Raw genomic sequence first — 19452 nt, 5'->3', positions numbered from 1 at the left:
TGCCGAAGGTTTATAGGGGACAGTGACCCTGCGAGTCGTAGGAGGCGACGAAAAGGGAAGTCTCAAATCTGAGACAGTAAAATATTGTCGCAAGTCCCAACGGACTCAGACCCAAGATTGACTGCACTGGCAAGGGTCAGCAGCATATGCAAAAGGCAGACCCGTCCTCTCGTCAGAGAGGGCGCCCCACAAAAACAAGACCGTAAATGCCAAAGAGTAATAAATATCTGGTCATGAGTCCTAGATGGGGCTCGACACCAAGATTTACTGACTGACTGACGACTTTGACTTTGACTTGTTGGAGAGTACAAAATCATGAGAATGAACATGTTCATGGTATAGGACAAGGTGAAGCCAGACAGAAAATATAAGAGGCCTAAACTTGGCGGTGGTCAAGCTTACGACCGTTCAAATGACTAAGTTTTCGTTGTAGCATAAGATATGTAAGTTAGGCATGATCTGCTTTGTAAAGCCTGTACTGACAGAGGACTTATGTATAAAGCAAAAGGAAGAATTTTCGATAACATATTATATGTGCAAAATATAGACTTGACGAAAGGGCGAGTGTATTCATAAGAGACGGACCCATCTTCTCGTCAGAGAGGATGTTACATAAGGACTATTACTGCAAGAGTTGGAAAAAAAAATCTCTGGTCGTGAGCCTCAAGGGTCCTGACGCCAAGACGAACTGATTGGAGGTAAACCGCCAGTCGTAAAGTAACTCTGACTCTGACTCTTCAGTCAGTCAGTCAAGGACACGAAGCCATCACGGAATGGAGTTGTGAAGATTCAGGTATGAAGTGTTAACAGACACTGAAGGCTTTATGTGCTATAGTTACAGTAATATTGAAAGTGTGCAAACTAATTGAAGTTGCGACTAGTGCAGATCTAATAACCTGATTCACCAATCCAAACCGGCGTCTTAATCACTGAGACACGTGACAACTGTGTCAGAAATGGGATTTCATCGACTGGAAAAATTGACTTGAAAGTGCATCGCATAGTTATATCGCCACATTATAGAGACGGGAAGATGAGGCCTGGCGTGAAGAGACGATCTCCTGCTAGGTAACGACGGAGGTGTGTCTGGATTTTAAGGAGCTAAATCTGGAAGACATGGAATCCGAAGTGGAACATCGGGAGGTCCGTACGGACGAGGCCGCAGCGAAATCTCCGGGAAGAATGAAGAAGCAGCACAGGGGCCGACACCTAGCTGCAGGGCGACGTGGAGAGCCATAGGAAGTTGTGAATCCTGGAGGAAGTTAGGTGGAGCCTGCAGAAAGGTGTCCCGCCGTACAGGAGTGGCATGGCGCAAGGAATAAGCGGACCAGAGGCAAGGATGAGCGAGTGATCAGGAGAATACGGACGCTCAAGAAGAGAGTGTGGTCACGCCACGAAGGCAGAAAGGGACTGAAGGACCTAGAGGCGGACGGCCGCGAAATCTGAGGAAACAAGATCTGAATAAACTGTGATGGGAAAGCACTGGATGCACAAGAACTGCATGCAGAATTCTGATGAAGAGCCTCTTTTGGGAACGTAAATTTAGAAGACCTAGGAGTCCCGAGGATGATATTAACACGAATCTTAGGGAAAAGGATGTTAGGATGAGAGATGAATGTTCCTGGCACAGGATCGGGTCTGGTTGCACGGCTTTAGTTTTAGTGGTGTCAAGATTTTGAGTTCTCCTTCAGCGGTGATAAATATGTTTAAGCCTAAGGAAGAACGTTTTTCGGTCCATTTTGATTTTAATCTTCTGAATTTATGGCTGCTCAGATTTCACTCAAAACAATCCAGTTTTTGTCGTTATTTTCCATTTATATTGTCACGTGTTGGGTGTGTGACAAGCGACAGATAACTTATTGCATATTCGCTCACAATTTCCCAAGTACTGCAATCCGCAGTATCAAAGTGAATTCTCCTGATGCAGTCACTGCCATTCACGCGATACAACTCAACTCGTAGCTGCTGAAATTCAACTCATACTGAATACTAGTAACTAGCTCAATACTCACTACTCCTGAATAGTATTCGCTGCTCCTTATTTGGCTCGGCACGGATAACATAGAAAACACCTTGCTCAGGTTTGTTGTCAGGTGTTTCTACCTACGCATTGCCTAGCAATAGTCGCTGCACGGACTCACCTGTTGCTTGACGTCACAGCCTAGCGGGGAGGGGTGTTTGCCGAGAGTTGCGTAATGATGGGAGGACTGCGCCATCTACGTTACAATATTAACTGTATAAATTTGGCTCTGATATTAATGACTAAATATATTACATGTTTCAAAAAGTGGAAACTCACCACCAAGAGATCCTTGAATTTCAGCATCAGTCTCTCTGTGTTGTCCGCAAGCCGATGACCTAAGGCTCTTTTCCATTCATTCGCATGGAACTTCACTGCCTCAATTATAGGAACAAGATTGACTCTGGAATATGTGAGCAAGTACAACATAATTTAAAATGATGTGTATTTTGTTGTTTTAATAAGAGTGTATTTCTATATCAACTACGAAATTTTCTCAGCAATGTACATTATTATTATTATTATTATTATTATTGGAGGGGTGGGTTTCCCCATGCACCGCGACTAATAGTCTATTGTACGTCCCCCTTTGATATTCTACCAGTCGCCATACCCTGCCGGTACTGGTGCTCGCTATCAGCCCCGTTCAGCCAGCGAGGCTGGCAGCGGTACCCGATAACTTCCCCATCTACCGGAGGCATTGGAAACTACTTAGGCGGGAAACGTTTTGCCTAATTTTGCTCAGAGGTCTCCTAGAGATATGAGGGTCTTTTACGTGACGTAAATCTACGACACGGGACCCACTTGTTCCCTGAATTTTTCCGCCCTTAAAAATTCCACGACCTCCGCCGACTTTGAACCCGCGTACCTTGAGTCATGAGATGGGAACTTTACCCCTAGACTACGGAGGCCGCTTCAGCAATGTACATAGTAGACATGCTATCTCCCCCTCCTTCACCCCTCCTGGATCGAAGTGGTTTTGACAGGGAAGATTCACTGCGTCGAACTTCAACCCTGAACATTTATGCTACAGATTAGATATCCCTCTGGAAAGTAGACAATTGTTACTACTTCTTCGTGAAAATTCTTCCGCAACAAACTCACTCCTACACTGAAAACAAATGAATCAAATTCCTCCCAAATATAAGTACTTTTACCTTCATAGTTGAAGTCACTACTGTCGTAGAGAAAGATATATGAAGTTATACTGAAGTGTCGTAGTTTGTAGTATTTCGCCGCTAGGGCTTACGGGCGAAATCACGTCGACCTTGAAGACGGAGACAGTAGATTTATCCAGCACATCGGCCATGTTTGATGTTTATGTTAATAGCATAATCACAATAATGATGACAACAACGCAATGGATACAGGCTTATTTCGTTATGTGGAGACGGCAAGAAGCAGGCACGTGAATGTAAACACACAGAAGTAACGATAACTAATTTAAAAAAATAATACACAAATAATACACAAGAATTATATGATACAGAATGAGCAAATTGAAGTGTGAAGGATCTGAATACTCGATTACTTCAGCAAGTTACGGAACTAAACATTTACTAATTAAAACCTGTGCTAGGAAACATAAATCTTGTGGAACCTGTGTTGCTCTAGACGGTACTGCTAGTGGCGGAGTATCTAGCTGGAGGGGGGTGGGAATGTTAATGTAATATATAATGTTAATATATTAATTCTTTGTGTTATACCCGCTTTCGTTTTGTTCCCACAAATAAAACTGAATCATCTATTAAGGGAATGTTACAACAAGTCTCTCAATTCTCGCAAAATTATATGGACCGATTTGCCTATATTCAGCTTCGTGAAATTGTCAAAACACAAATTGTAAATAAAAATTATTTAAATAAACAGATAGATTATAATAATAATACACGTAATAACTGATGACTGATGATATTTTTCAGAGATATCAGAAACAGAACCACGTGCCAAGTATATGCAATTAGGTGCTGTTTAACATGTTACCTTGTGCAGTAGATATCGCGGTATGTTTCCACTTCATCAATATCTTTTATCAGTCGTTCATAAAATACAAACTTCTCATCATATTGAAGCAAAGTTGGATTCTTTGCGCTGAATCTGTCACAGGTGATGTTCTTGTCAAACGACCAAAGATTCTTGTATTTCTTCCATCTAGAAGAACAATCGGAAATTAGTACATATGTAAGACGACTTCCGCTAAAACAGTAGCATTTCTTACTCTGATTCGGAGATACCTGGTTCGAATCTTGGCTGGAAAACTAGAACCGAAGTATTTGGTGATTTTACTCAGACTCTCCACGAAAATACTGCTTTAGTACCACAAATTCGGTCACGGCCGTTTTTACCGCAAGTGGCATACTTTTACATAGAAGGTTTTACGGTCCCACAGGTTTAAAAATCAGAACTGGTTTTGAAGAAATCACTTAAATAAATCCATAACATTCTAAGACGTAAATATACCAATTATCTCAGTTGTTTATCACTCATACTTCGTATTACTCAGGTCCCGGATTCGAACCTCGGACACAAGACCTAATAGTTTCACTGAAGCCTTCTGCTCTTTTCCTCAGTACCTACAGAGGAATGTTGGGTAGTACCTTAAAGTAAGGTATGACAATTTCGTGCAACATCCTTTCAAATTCATATTTGCATTCATCCAAACATTCAAAATTATACAACCGATGCAGTTGTGAATAAACTTTGAATATGAAGAATGCCATCTTCTGGGATGTGGCGCCGTGTAGATATTGCGAAAATCGACGTTTCTGCCGGGCGTATTGCCTCTATCTTAGGGTTGAAAAATCTACAAGCGAGGAACTATTGTGAGATATGATATAGATGTAATTGATATGTCTCACAGTAAATTATCCAGTACCGCAATATAGAACTCTCAAACCCTTATGAGATGCGTTTTAGAAAGTTACATTTGTCGGTCCTGAACCACTGGACATATTTCCTTGAAATCGATATCGGAGGAGACTTACATAAACCCTTACTGGGCAGTTCTATTTTCAAGCACATTACTCCCAAAAGAGCCTGATTTGCATGTAGCCACGAACTGACTTTCCTATTCGTCGCAGATAACGTTAAAATTCGTTGTGAAGAATTTCACCAAAATGTGTTTAGCGATGCTAATTTTCAGTCGTATCGATAAACAATAAAGTGAGTTTGCTTTGGGACATTGTAACGCCGTGGTGGCAGGGGGACGTGGAGGTATCCCACCTCTGCCACCACTTGTAACGCCGTGGAGCAGGGGGTCGTGGAGGTGCCCCTCCTTGCCACCACAGCTTACGCTGTAAGGAGTTTACCCCATAACATACATGGGATCACACAAACGCTTCCACAAATCTCGTTGAAATTTAATGTGGAAGAATAAGTTTTTTATTACTTCTACTCTAAAGGAAAGTTTAGTAAAATTCAAACAACACCGTTGGTAATTTTGTGTGCTACATTATGTAGTACAACCTTTGTAGTCTTGTTAATAATACTTTTGGGTAGAAAGGTAAAGGTATCCCTGTAACAAGCTGTGGAGGCCCGTAAGTTTGTGAGCCATCGAGGCTCCAAATGTTGTAGGCAACTGGCTCACAGATGGCCGTGAGGTTGCCAGACTTATGCACTGGCCGCCCTTTAACCCAAGGAAGATTCCTGGTACTCATTTCTGTTAGAGGCTCAGTCGAACCCAGGGCCAGAATACAGCCGAAAGGATTAGGTAAACTGAAGAATGTTTTCGGGCTACCTTTTCAGATATTTCTGTACTTCAGAAACCAATCTGTGTGCAGTGTCCTGGACCCTGAGGACCATGTCGCTCACCACCGGAACGATAACAACATCTTCGAAGAACGAAAATGTGTAGAGTTGATTAGTGTCGCTTGCTTTCACAGGTTCGCATTCGAGACAGCTCCCATTCATCCACCGAGGGACACGCTTCAGCCTAAGGAAAAGATTTGCATCAGTTACCCAGTGTCTATCTGCTGCAACGCCAGGCTTGGAAGCTAGAACATGTTATCAGTACCAAGCATCTTGACTGCCTCTCTTTGTGTGATTCCCCTTATTAAATCTGAAAATGTTTTTCTTCGACAATCATGATATAGATTTTGAGTTATGTCCACACTGTGGCGACCGCACAGGGCTTCGAACTTTTACTCAGGAATTTTCCGGCTCGAATTTTGGTCGGGACACAGTCATTACTGAGTGAGTATATGGTTATGTAACGTATCCGTCAACACAACAAGGAAAATGGTATCACAATTAAAATCAAAATCTCATAGATTGAACTTTAGTGTTTACCGCTACATGTTTCGGTCCTCATGGGACCATCATCAGGCAGTGTTTACAATAAATACGATAAAGTTAATTGAAATCTCGGCATGGATCCATATTGTACTGCATAGCGTCCCTATTATAAAAATTGTAAACGTTGTAGAAAATTGTGCCTTGTGTTATGATGAAAATTACAATATAGAAAATATTATAAATATTACAATATACAAGTATTTGTATTTAAAATAAAGTGGCGATAATTAAAGGGAATTGTGTATTACGAATGTAGGATTATTTCTTATTGCTAGTGGGGTGGGACTAAGTCCCTTGTGCTGCGGCCACTTCTGGCCTATTGTACCAGCCCCAGATGATAGGTGAGGGTGATTGTGGAGCAATTGGTGGAATGAAGATTGGCAAGGAAAACCAAAGTACTCGGAGAAAACCTGCCCCAACGCCACTATATCCACCACAAATCCCACTTGAGCAGACCCGGGATCGAACCCGGGCCGCCGCGGTGGGAAGCCAGCGACTAACCGCTTGAGCTATGGCGCGGCCCGATGTAGGATTTTATAATGCGAGTAAAGAGCTGGATATTTCACGAGTGAAATAACTAAAAATATTAAAATAATATAAAATTATGGAGATGTGAAGTTAATTCCACATATGGAGTTGAGGGTTCCGGTGCCTGATACATTTGCATCCAGGCTGTGTTAGCCTCTCCTGATGTGGATGTTGCTCTCCGGGAGTTCCCTTGTGCTGAATGTACAGTATGGACTTGGGGCTGCTTCTGTATGTTAATTTGTTTGCTATATAACGTCTTGGATATGAGCCGTAATGTATTGTTTACTGTCTCGATAGGTAGGCGCGTTCTGTTTGTATGGGTAAGCAGTAAAGATTTGAATTTGTATTCTGGACTATTCTGTTTCGGATTTTGGTCAGGGCACAGTCTGTACTGAGTGAAGCTTTTCTTTGTTTCCCTCAGTCGCTTCAGACATGGTAGATTCCTTCAGTATGGCGACGACCGTTTCCTTCTACATGTTTCCAATTCACTGTTCACTATCATCCAATCATTCTAGGTTCTTCGGGCTGATTTACTAGCAATGCCACACACAAATGGAGTCTCATGTTGGCTGCTCAAACGTTGCAGGTGACAGCAACGCTAGAGACGAACAATAAGCTCTCCTCGAAATGTGTATAGTGGTACATCTCTGTAGAATTTTATCAGTTATGTTTCGGCTATGCGTGTCCATAAAAATATGATGCAAATATACAATTAAGTAAAGTAAATAAAACTATCCCTGTAACAGGCCGTGGAGGCCCAAAGTGTTGTGAGACGTTGAAGGTCCCACATTTTCTAGACAATCAGTTCATAGGTGGTGGAAAGGTTGTTAGCCTTATGCACCGGCCACCCTTTACCCCCAAGAATATTCCAAAAATATTCCTGGTACTCATTTCATTTAGAGGCTGAGTCGACCTCAGGGCCATAGTGCGACTGGAAGGATTAGGTGAACTGAAAAAGAAAATTCAATTACTTCGTTAGGACTTGAACCCGCGACCTTCTGACTTGTAGCATAGTGCCTCAACCCACTAAATATACAATTATTATTACTAAAATCACATGTTTGCTAGTTATGCGATTTCGTAATATTAAGAAATCTTAGGATAGCGTCAAAATAAACATTAGAAAATTTCGCTATGAAAGCGATTCAAAATAGAGTAAGTGTTCATACAAATGTGAGAATGTCGAATTCAGCTTTACGTCGGCTCGGAACAAAGCTGTACAGCAGGAAACTCACTTTTCAAGAAACCCACGGATGCTGCGCAAGATGCTGTTGTAGATGTCATTAGCCGCGGGGAGCAGGACGACTTCTGGGACGGCAAGAGAAGTTTCCACTTGGAACAGCGAGACTTTGCCCAAAAGTAAATCGTTGAAATTCCTCAAGTTGTTCACCACCATCCTGCGGATAAAACGATAAGGATATTAAGGCTTGTTTCTTAAGATAAAGCACGGTTTTATGTAAACTGTTTCGAAAGTCGACAGAAAACAGATGTTATGTATGCTACTATATTTTCCTTCTTCTTCTGTTCTTTTACTTAATTAACTCCATAGAGCAGGGTCCTTCACTCTAAGCTTGTCTACAAATTTCTCGGATTTTGTGCAAACATAAAGCTCATTGCAATATTCACAAACGATCAACATTGGACCCGATCCTGAGTCAGTTAAATCTAGTCCAAAGAGTCAGACATTGTTATTTTGAAATAAACTTTAATATTGTGACGTGTTACGCTATGCNGCACCAAAACAGCTGTTGGCCTGTCATCGGAGCTATCGGAGCGCTGTCATTACTAGGGTAATAGGTAAGTCAACACTCCTTCCCCTACCCTGCCAGCAGTGACGTGGCCAAGGGATGCCGCGGTTACTACGCAGCCGTAAACAACTCCCGACAGCGTTGCCAGTAACACCTGTAAACACAGCGCCAGACAAAAGTGGTGTCTATTACGTAATTGTTTTCCCGTTGTCCGGCTGAGGGTTTATAAGGGAACTACACAGCCGCCGAAGAGAGTTCTCAAGACAGCAGTTACAGTTACGAGTAACGAGTTAGCCAGAGAGTCAGTCACCAGTTAATTTCAGTCTACTAATTGTAATACTGCAGACAGCAGTAGTTGTGAATCTGTAAATTGTTGCGATTGTAAGAGTGAATGTGCAATAAAATTCGCTCCAATAAGGCGTGAAGTTATTTGTCGCGTTATAAACCCCAGGCGTGACAATATTATTCTCAAATCTAAGCCTAGGTCTTCTCACTGGTCTCCTGAAGGTTTTAATGTTATCGTGACAAGGAAATCAATCCACTTACTACAGCCTTTTGCTGTTTGTGAAGCCGTTTTCGACGATTACCATCAGTACTAATACTTTATATATGTTAGATATAAAAATTAATATCCTTTCATGGTATTAAGATCAAGTACGCCACAATGACTTACAATGGTAGTGTTCAATGAAAAATTATACAGGAAAGCACAGGAAAGAATTTGTAGAAATTTTTTGTATTGTAATTTTGATATATATCGAGAAGAAAAGCTAGCATAATTGGCCCATGTGTAAATATATATATTAATGTTAAATGCAGACTATTTATTTGCTAAGAAACCGGAAAATGCAGATAGTGAAAAAGCTTAAATATATCGCACTGTGGAAAATTGTATATTATACGAAATGCTAGGGGATGTGAAACACTGCACTGTTGAACTAAGTGAAAGAATACAGTCAACTGTTAACAAATGAACGTTTCGTAGTATGTCACCTTATTCTCGATTTTTCCTAAATATTTATTGATTAAGATGAAAATTTCTCAAAAGGCTTTTTAATAATTCAAATGAAAAGACCAAATTCTCGTTTGTGACACGATAAGTATAAAGTATAATAACAATTTACATTATATTTTTTGTACAGATAAACGTAGAATAAATAAGGGGGTTATTCGCTACCAATCAGTCCTGCCTCGTTCCTAAAATCTTAAGATTCAAATCTGGAGAACTACTTATAGCGTTATCTGTTGCGTCATACTGGTGTGAAGCTTCGTGTCTCGCCCTAAGGAATGGATTGAAATTGCATGAGCTTGCTGTTCGCATCTAAAGAGGAAGGAAAAATTACGTGGATAAAGGAAGAGCTTTGCGTTTTGAATTACTCGATAATTATTATTAAGAAAAAGAAATCAAGGAAGATGAAATACAAATAACATGCTGAGAAAACCCATGCAAAGTTTTAGTACTTAAACCACACTGAAGCCCTAGGGGTACATGCTTCCTTTGGCGCTACAACCCCAATTTGGGCCTTGGCCTACCTCCCTGAAACTCTCTGTTTCACTTCGGTTTACTAGGTCTTAGACATTCGGCAGGACTCCTTGGGCGGGTGATCAGCTCGTCGCAAGGCCTCTACCTGTACATAAACACAGAAAAACGCACACACAAACTAAGCATCCATGCCCTGATTTGGATTCGAACCCACGATCCCGGCTTCCATACGAGCGAAGAAAGTGCATGCCTTAGACCGCTGGGCTACCGTGACCGGCTAGGAATGCATGGGAAGGTAATGAAGGAAGTGTGAAGTTGTTAACTGGATTCTTATGGCTCGGAACAGGGTCTTGTGAAAGAGGTACGGTTCCATAATATGAAGGGGAGCATTTTTCAAGCTGAGTAGCTATAAGCTCCATACGAAGGGGTTGTTTACTTAGACTGTTAGTCAGGTAATTCCTGAACACTGCTTACCTAATGAGTGTATTGAACATATTCTTCTCCCAGAATTCAAAATAAAAAATCATGAGAGGCGACTGCCCCGTTCTGGTCCTCAACACCAAACTTTCCAGCTTCATAAGGAGTGGACCCAGCCCCTTGTAGAGCTTCAGGAATTCAGTCAAGTTCTCCATGCGAAACTTCTCCACTTTGATGAAAAAGTTCTGAAATAAATAGATTAGAAGTCAACTGCTAGAAGCTCGAAAAATGAAAATCACGTATCGCACAACACGAGAACAGATGAAAGTAGTCTCCCCCCACCACCACCCAATTTTTAATATTTAGAAGAGTTTGTGCCTTGTTCCCTCAGTTTGAGAACTGGAAAACAAAAGTGTACCACTGCACTTGGTGACAGTAATAGGCTCACTTTCTAACAACGTAAAAATTGTACCAAACTTGTCAGAATACTACCCTGTTTGTAGAGTACCCAACCATTATAGTTAGTTCTTTTTTAAGATTCTTGTGTTGGGGTAAGACTGAGTCCACTTGGTACGTTGGACACTAATTGGCTTACTGGACCAGCCCCGAATGATAGATGATGAGTGTGGAGCAGTCGGTGAAATGAGAATTGGCACGGGAAATCGAAGTACTCAGAGAGAACCGACCACAGTGGCACTTCGTCCACCACAAATCCCACATGATCTGACCTGGGGTCGAACACGGGCCGCCGCGGTGGGAAGCCGGCAACCAAACGCCTGAGCTATGGAACGGTCATACCCGAAGTATTATAACTTTGTTAACTAATCCCCACCAATGGTATCTCCACCTTATCGTGGTGGTTGGGTTTGAGAGCTCCTGAGACCCTGAGAGCTATGCCGGCGGTAGTATAGCTACTGGTAGGGCCACCCATGCCGGACAGGTCAAGGGGTAGGAGCCAGACAGAGAGGGATACCCTTGTCCTCCAGGTTGGGGGTTGGGCGTCAGGCTAACGACCTCACACTGTAAAAATTAATTGTTCAGATGATGATGATGATGATGTTAACTAAAGCCCGCCTTTAGACCCTAATCTGAGGAAGTCCACATCTATACAACTGCTTCTTTAAGGTCCGTTTTAGCATAACCCTCCCATATAATTCTATTTCCCTCAAAACGGCTTTTCGCTTTAGGTTCCCGCCTTTTCCTTGTTTCAAATTGCTCCGTTAATGATTTGCAAAGAATACAAATCAGGTCCTATACAGCTCCTGAATATATAATTTTCTTGAGACGTTTTATATTTTCTCTATCTCACGTCTAAATCTTAATCAACTCTTTCCACAGGCACTTGACTCACGAACGTTTTTCTAGAATGAGAGATTAATTTTACACCAACAGATATAAAATTAGATTTTGTATGTCTCTACCTTAAGTTTCTGTAGATTACTCTAAGAACATTTACCGTGCAGCTCAGTCTCGCTGGTTCTTCTTCAGGTTTATTGAAGTAAAAGAAGTCGAATTTCTCCAGACAGTCAATGATGTCCTGCACTTCTTTACCTAACTTTCCCATCTGCGCAACTAAAGACGCCAGGTTCTTGAGGATCTGATGGCATTCTCGGGAATACTCTTCTATTCCCAAAGAGTTCCAGTTGAGGCGCGTCAGTCCTGGCTGGACATGCCTCTCCACTTCAAGAAGGTGATCCCTCAGCAACTGAAGCTGTCGACGTTAAGAAAATAGGAACATAAATGATTGAAGAATGTAAAATCCTCTCGATAGATCAGGCGAAATATTAAAATAATATTAGAATATACATCTGAAGGGTCTGGTCTAGGTGTGAGGTGCCAGGCTTCCGGAGTTAGGACCAATAGAAACCAATTTCCCAATAATCTCCAAGTCCCATCTACCTACTCTTATCTTACCGTCAGCTGTAGGTGGAGTTCACCGGATTTATGTTACAAATATTTTGTTTTTGTTTACATACTTTCCACGGTACAGTGATTACCACAACTTTCTCGTATCTGGGGAATCTCTGATTTCAAAACTTTCCACATAGACTGGACATCCTGACTGCAGGTCCTTTGTGATTCTCCTCAGTGGCTTCTGGCAATTGCAGGGATAATCTTGACGAAGCCTACGCGTGGTCTACTGCAGTAACAAACACTATATAAAATTGTGGATTTAGGATCATCTAATTGTTAAATTAGGTTTAACCTATTGTTATGTATAAGATATTATCATATTACGAATTTTATTCTTATTTTTATTCTTATTGTTATTGTATTTTATCGTTAATTTTAACCAGATTCTAGTCTAAGTTTTGTCTAGTTTGTGAATTCAATAGGAACTAACTTGTACGAACTATTTATAAAAATGTGAATGTTAACGTCGCTGTTCGGTAATAGTATGTGAGAAATTTTCAGCACATGAAGATGACCCATTTGAAGTCGAAACTTGCAGTGCGTCCTATATAAATAAATAAAGTATTGTTGTGTTGATGGTAAAAATGATATATGTTCATCTTATCTCTAATTCTTATTTTCAAAACCAGTACCCCTGTTCTTATATCATACAGCTTCAAAAAACTCTCGTTCTTATGTTCATTCTTAGGCTTAATATCTTATTCAACGAAAGGGTGAGTATGAATTAATATGTTGGATGTGGAATAAAGCGATAATGGTCTATTTTAAGATCGGCCTACTATCCTAGTATTTTTCCGGAAGAGCTGAGGAAATCCACAGAGACTTCAGCGAGGGTACGTTGTCTTCGAGCAAAAAACGAGTCCAGTATCTCTCAAACACAAAGAAGAAATCTTACCACTGGCCTCAATGCTCGGTATCCTAGAATTAATAAACAGTAACGTGTAACTCATCAAGAATCTTGCCTCAGCAACAGTAAGACTTTCTACTATTGTGTTGTACTCCTTGATTACAGTCTGAACGGCCTCCAGGTCACGATGTAGGCGATCTTTCTGAACAGCGACACTGCGAATCGTCGGTTCCAAGGCGAAGCCCAGCTGTTCCATTAGCTCCGCTTCGGCAATAATAGCGAAGATGTCTTTCGAAAGATTTGTTTCAAAACACAGATCTTTCTCTATAAGGACCGAGCCTTTCATGATTTCTCCCCATGTAAGGTTTTCTCCTTCCGATACACCTAAGTCCCCAGGATTGGGCCCAAAGGTGGGAGAAATTTGCGCGATTTGCGTCGGAGTCTTTCCCCTGCCTTTCGCAACCCATTTCATGGTCAAAGCCAGAGCACCAATGTTCAGGCTTCCCAGTTTATATCTTCGGGCAGAAGGCATGGGCTGAGACAGAGAACTGAGGGATGAAGAACCAGACGGTACTGATTCCGCTGCGTGACGGGTCTTCAGAATGCTAAGGCCTGTCCGTGGCATTCTTACGCCAACTTTTGACGACTTCCGTTGTTCCGACGAGCCTTTGTCTGGAAATATTATAAAGATAAATTAGCAACAATATTAAATACTGAATGTGAATTAGACTATTTCTTACTCTTCACTTTTATTGCATTTTATATCAAAGTATGGTCCACTTGAGTGAGCCTAGTTGCTCTTTGCAAATCAATTTAATCTAAATTAATTCTAAGGCCGCGCCATAGCTCAAGCGGTTATTGGCTGGCTTCCCACCACAGCGGTCCTGGTTCGATCCCGGGTCTGGTCAAGTAGAATTTTTGGTGGGCACAGTGGAGTTGGGGCAGGTTTTCTCCGAGTACTTCGGTTTCCCCTGCCAATCTTCATTCCACCAATTGCTCCACAATCACCCTCACCTATCAGCTGAGGCTAGTACAATAGGCCAGAAGTGGCCGCAGTACAAAGGACTTAGTCCCCCCCCACTAGAATTAAAAAAATTAATTCTAAATTTGTTTAACATCCACGGGCCACACACGTCTTTAATGTGTAAGTCTACTTCAATTTCCAGTTGACTTTTATTCTCATAGTCAATTAAATCCAAGATTGCCATGGCAAGAGCTGCATTTACTAAGAAGAAGAATCTTTTTACCAGCAAATTGGACTTAAATTTGAGGAAGAAACTAGTGAAATTCTACACTTGGAGCATAGCTCTGTATGGGGCTGAAACATGGACACTTAGGGCAGTAGATCAGAAACATCTGGAAAGTTTAGAAATGTGGTGTTAGAGAAGGATGAAGAAGATCGGTTGGACCGATTATGTGAGAAATGAAGAAGTGTTAATTAGAGTCAGTGAGCAGAGGAATATCCTACACGAAATAAGAAAACGGAAGGCTAATTGGATTGGTCATATCTTACGCGGTAACTGCCTTCTAAAAGAAGTTATTGAAGGAAAGGTAGAGGGGCGGATAGAAGTGACCAGAAGACAAGGAAGAAGACGTAAGAAGATGCTGGATCACCTTGGGGACAGAAGAGGATACTGTCATTTGAAGGAGAAAGCTCTAGATCGCATTAAGTGGAGGAATTGTTTTGGAAGAGACTGTGGACCTGTCGTCTGACAGATTGCCGATGACGATGAGTCAATGAATCACAATCACGTGGGAATCTCCATACTCCAGGGCCAGCTTAACAAAATTACAGGATTTTCTAGCGCGAATATTAATAAACACGGCAAAGGAGCCGCCAGATAATTCTGTCATCAATAGTCAGAAAGATAGGCAGGCATTAATTTCTGTGGACAAGTATTTGTGCTTTTCAACAATAGAAATTATACGTTATCACTCAGATATTCACGGTTTTCTGTAATATAAGTTAAAGTTATTATTAAAATATTTATAAATTTTCAACAGTACAATATTATCAGTAAAATATATGTGGTTCTCAACAACATAAATTATATGTCTTCGTTTAAAAACGCTAAAAGTTTTCTTAAATAAACTCAAAATTAAAAGTATTAATGATTTCTCCACAACGCTGACGCAGTGAGTAGGGCGTCGCATTCATTCAGTCCCAGTTTCAGAAGACTAGTACAAACCTGTCACTGTTTTGCGTTCCACAACCTTCAGAACATTCTTCTTTAGAGCTGAATTTATTATAGAGACTGACTTCTTTTGCCATTGCGAAAATTTTGTATCTTCGTACATTTTCATTTGCTTTCCTAATTTTAAGTAGACGCTAAATGCCTGAAATATTAAATCATAATTTTGTAAAATTTCAGGTAACTGATAATTCCACAATCCATTTTAGAGGCTGTCCTTGATACTGACCTCTTCCCTGAAGCTTGAATTCTTCAGTTCTTCCACGTTCTGGAAAATTAGTACTGATTTTTTCAGCCTGTTGAAGAGATGTCTTGACCAGAAAATTGCCCCAGATATCGGTGGATGATTTCTCAGTAGAGGCGGATACCGTTTTCTTTTCTGAAACAAAAGTGCAATGCGTAACTCGATAAAGAATTTGACAAGATAAGCACACTGCTCGCACCTTCTGAGGCGCTCAAAGTCTGGAACAATCGAAATTTGAAAAATCTGTTCGAGTTACTTTCGATCCATGTACATAGGCCAACGTTATCCTTTGGTCTAGTCTGTATGTACAAAGAATGCCGTCTTCTGGGACGTTGCGTCGAGTAGATATTATATAAACCGAAGGCTCGGAGGAATGTATCGCCTCCATCTTCAGGGTAAAACAAAAAAGAAATATCCACGAGCGAGGAACCAGCATAAACAGGTGGCTGCAGCCACAATACAATATCTACAGGGCGCTACATCCCAGAAGACGGCATACTTCGTAGTCACCGCCGTGAAAACCTCAAATCTTACATGTGTAGGTACAGATCACGCCATGAGCCGCTCCCCATGCAATTAGTCGTGCAAAATGTGCAAATAATTATTTGTTTTGTAATTACGTGTGATCTGCAGGGAATGTCCCTTGACAGCTCTAGAAGAAGAAGCCAGCGATACCTGAGCAGGTAGCTTAGGCGTGCTAAGAGAGCTCATTCTGCACATGCAGCAAATGTACTGCTACAGGCTTACAGGAGAATTCTAAATGGTTCTCGCCTGCGATTACTGAGTTTCTGGACTTTTCCACGGTCTAATATTCTGAAGAAACGTAAAATTTGGGAAACTGGGTCCTTTTTCATCCTCAACTTAAACGGTGGGTTGCGCCTACTCATTTGGATCCGAAAGGATGAGTTAATATCACTCACGTCCAATGACGTGAGACTAGACGCTAGACAATGTCTAGAAAATCGGAAACAGCAGGTGTAGAATTATCGTTCAAATCGAGGAGAAGCCTAGAGGATACGGTAGCTAACTCGTGGCACAGTGGGTTCAGGGAATCTCTATTGACGGGTATGTCTGAAGGGAGGGTGGCTGGAATAAACGGCGGTCTAGGAACAGAATGTTGGACCTTCATGCACAAAGCAGATAGTCAATTTAAGAATCCCATATTCGCTGAGCTAGTAAAGGTATCGCTTGCTTTGTTTGGAACCTGAAACTTAATGACTATATTAGGCAGTTGGCCCAATTCTGAGTGGCATGAATACAATCCATCATATTCAGCATCCTCTCTTGTAAAATGTGAGGTTTTCACGGCAGTGACTATGAAGAATGCCATCTCCTCGGATCTGGCGCCGTGTAGATCTTGTGTGAACCGACGTTTCGGAAGGAGGAGGCAATACCTTCCTCCGAAACGTCGGTTCATACAATATTTACACAGCGCCACATCCCAGGAGACGGAATTATTCAGCTTATAATTTTGTTTCCCTTCTATAATGAAACAATATTAATTTAACACCATTAATTCATACTTAATTCAATAATGTTCGTTAAATGTTTGAAATATCATTAGAATTATTAAAATACATGTGTGTTCGGTATTATCCTACATGTTTCAGCCGCAGAGGGCCATCTTCAGGTCCAGTGCTGCACAGGGCAACAATTCCTTTAAAAAAATGTTGCCTGAAGAGGGCCCTACACCGCTGAAAAATGTAGGACAAACACCAAACGTACATATATTTTCATAATTTTAAAGACGTTTTAAACATTTAACGAACATTTAGCGAATTAAGTGTGAATTAATGTTGTTAAATTAATAATGTTGCCTTATAGACGGAAAACAAGGCTATAAATGAACACAATCCAACACGTCAATTGTTTAGATGCCTCAATATCCTTACACCTAGCCTAACGTTTCCCGTATTGTCTCTTCGTTTTAGTAGTATCCAGCTCGGCCATAGTGACACTTCCTACTAAGAACCTCTCTAGTGTGACGGGTTTCCTTACATCAGTTGTGATTTACATTAAACCTGTTGAGATGGATACTGGTCGTGAATATAAACATTTGAACTTGTGGATGGCGTGCAGCCTTTAATAACTAACAGGGATTTCGATGGCTTAATTCATCTTGGCTTCTCACTCGAGGAGCTGCATGCAGTTAATTATATGCGGTACTAACGGGGACTTCTTACATTGAATTCAGTTTCGACGCTCAATATCTCCTTCGTAAATTGTTGCATGATATGACCGAACTTTGACATCAGTCGCTCGTGAATTGCTTCTGTGGTTTCAATGTGCTGGAACTTGAGAAGGAGTCCCAAAGCCTCTTCAGACGACCTGTAATATATATGTCACCTGTTAGTAAATAATTTTTCTGGGATATCACCCTTAAAATTCAGTGCTACCTTAAGGCATTACAGAATATTGTGACGTGCCGCCTAAACGCCAGAATATCCGAGCGGGCGTCCATTGTAGACAACGGCTTTTTAAAATACGTTTTCGAGACAGCGCATACATAGACGTCCACTGCCGGGCAACAGCTCAATAAGCGTTGTCCCCGCAACAACCAATTGCTAGGATAAAATCAATGTGTTACCTAAAAATGAAAACAAGTTCCCGAGACAACACAGAAACCCGTTGTGGAAACAAAACCCTTCAAGAAGGTGTCCTCTAGTCCGTCCGACTGTAGAAGATAAGAGATCAGATAAGACCGGAGCAGAGCTGAGATCAGAGGAGAAACCAGCTCGGCCAAGAACCAGAAGACGAAACGTGAGAGACGACAGACTAGTCAGGGCGCATCGTCTGGAAGACGTTACGTCAGAGCGACTGTAGCTGTAGCTGTAAATGAGTTATCCAATAAGCAGCTCCGTCTAATCCGGAACCCACAATTATTAGTCACGAAACCCCAGACACGTGACAATATAGAAGAATCCTGATTATTTTAAGATGTTCTCATTCTCTCTGCACTGTAAATAATATATCAAATTTTCTCCAGAATCAAAAACAACAACATTTCGTCGGACGTATATGTTCCTTTATAAATACAATTATGTGCGGGTTATTTGATTACATCTTTTTCCAGAATACGTGTTCCAAAAAGATATATTTCTTAAAGTTCTTGCGTGAAAGTGAAATATAAAAAAGCCATCTTCTTTTCATAAAATGAAGAGCCACAAAGGCCCTTAAAATTATAATTTATATTCTAATTTTAATTCCTGAACTTACCTTAAAACCTTGAAGGATTCGTCAATGAAATACTTGGCTTCAATTTCAAGTTCTGAAACCTGACGATAAAAGGTTCTTAAAAGTTCTTGCCAGTTGAGTTGAAATTTCTGATGGAAGATATCAAAATCAGCTTGCGATACTGAAATAACTAATTTTTCAACTTTTTTCACTACTGCATCAACGTGCGAAGGATCACTGGTAACGGATTTTAAATCCGGACCGAAAATGTTTTCGATGCGACATATAACCTGAAAATAGAAAAGACGTATTTACTTCCTGACTCCTCGCTCTCTTTGAAGAAAAGAAAAGAACTGAGAAATAATAATTATTTTTTGTAACTTCACCACATTGTGCGGCAATAAATTGTTGTACTTTTACTTCGTATATCTCTTGCTTGTGGGCCGTAGAAAGATACCCACGACAGACAGTGCAAAGGTCAGGTGCTTTGTGCATAAATACCTCCTGCTTACATACACCAGAACGTCACAACACACCCTAGGCTACTTATTTACTTACTTACTTACTTACTTACCTGGCCGCACCATAGCTC

The 19452-nt window shown here is 41.0% G+C and overlaps 1 protein-coding gene across 1 annotated transcript in view; it reads right to left on the bottom strand.

The window, feature by feature from the left end:
* The window catches only part of LOC111864824 (dynein heavy chain 10, axonemal), a 136110-nt gene that overhangs the window by 102161 nt on the left and 14497 nt on the right, over positions 1-19452 (bottom strand). The window contains exons 8-18 of the mRNA XM_033751598.1: positions 18903-19150; positions 17870-18014; positions 15672-15821; positions 15440-15587; positions 13366-13922; positions 11946-12200; positions 10547-10734; positions 8077-8238; positions 5757-5951; positions 4004-4171; positions 2300-2423 (exon numbers count right to left, since the gene is read on the bottom strand). Of these exons, the coding sequence (XP_033607489.1) occupies positions 2300-2423; positions 4004-4171; positions 5757-5951; positions 8077-8238; positions 10547-10734; positions 11946-12200; positions 13366-13922; positions 15440-15587; positions 15672-15821; positions 17870-18014; positions 18903-19150 (2340 nt within the window). The remainder of the gene's footprint in view (positions 1-2299; positions 2424-4003; positions 4172-5756; positions 5952-8076; positions 8239-10546; positions 10735-11945; positions 12201-13365; positions 13923-15439; positions 15588-15671; positions 15822-17869; positions 18015-18902; positions 19151-19452) is intronic.

The sequence above is a fragment of the Cryptotermes secundus genome, unplaced genomic scaffold (genome assembly GCF_002891405.2).
Source record: "Cryptotermes secundus unplaced genomic scaffold, Csec_1.0 scaffold1769, whole genome shotgun sequence".
Taxonomy (NCBI): Eukaryota; Metazoa; Arthropoda; class Insecta; order Blattodea; family Kalotermitidae; genus Cryptotermes; species Cryptotermes secundus.
This window is presented reverse-complemented; position numbering and strand designations above follow the sequence as displayed.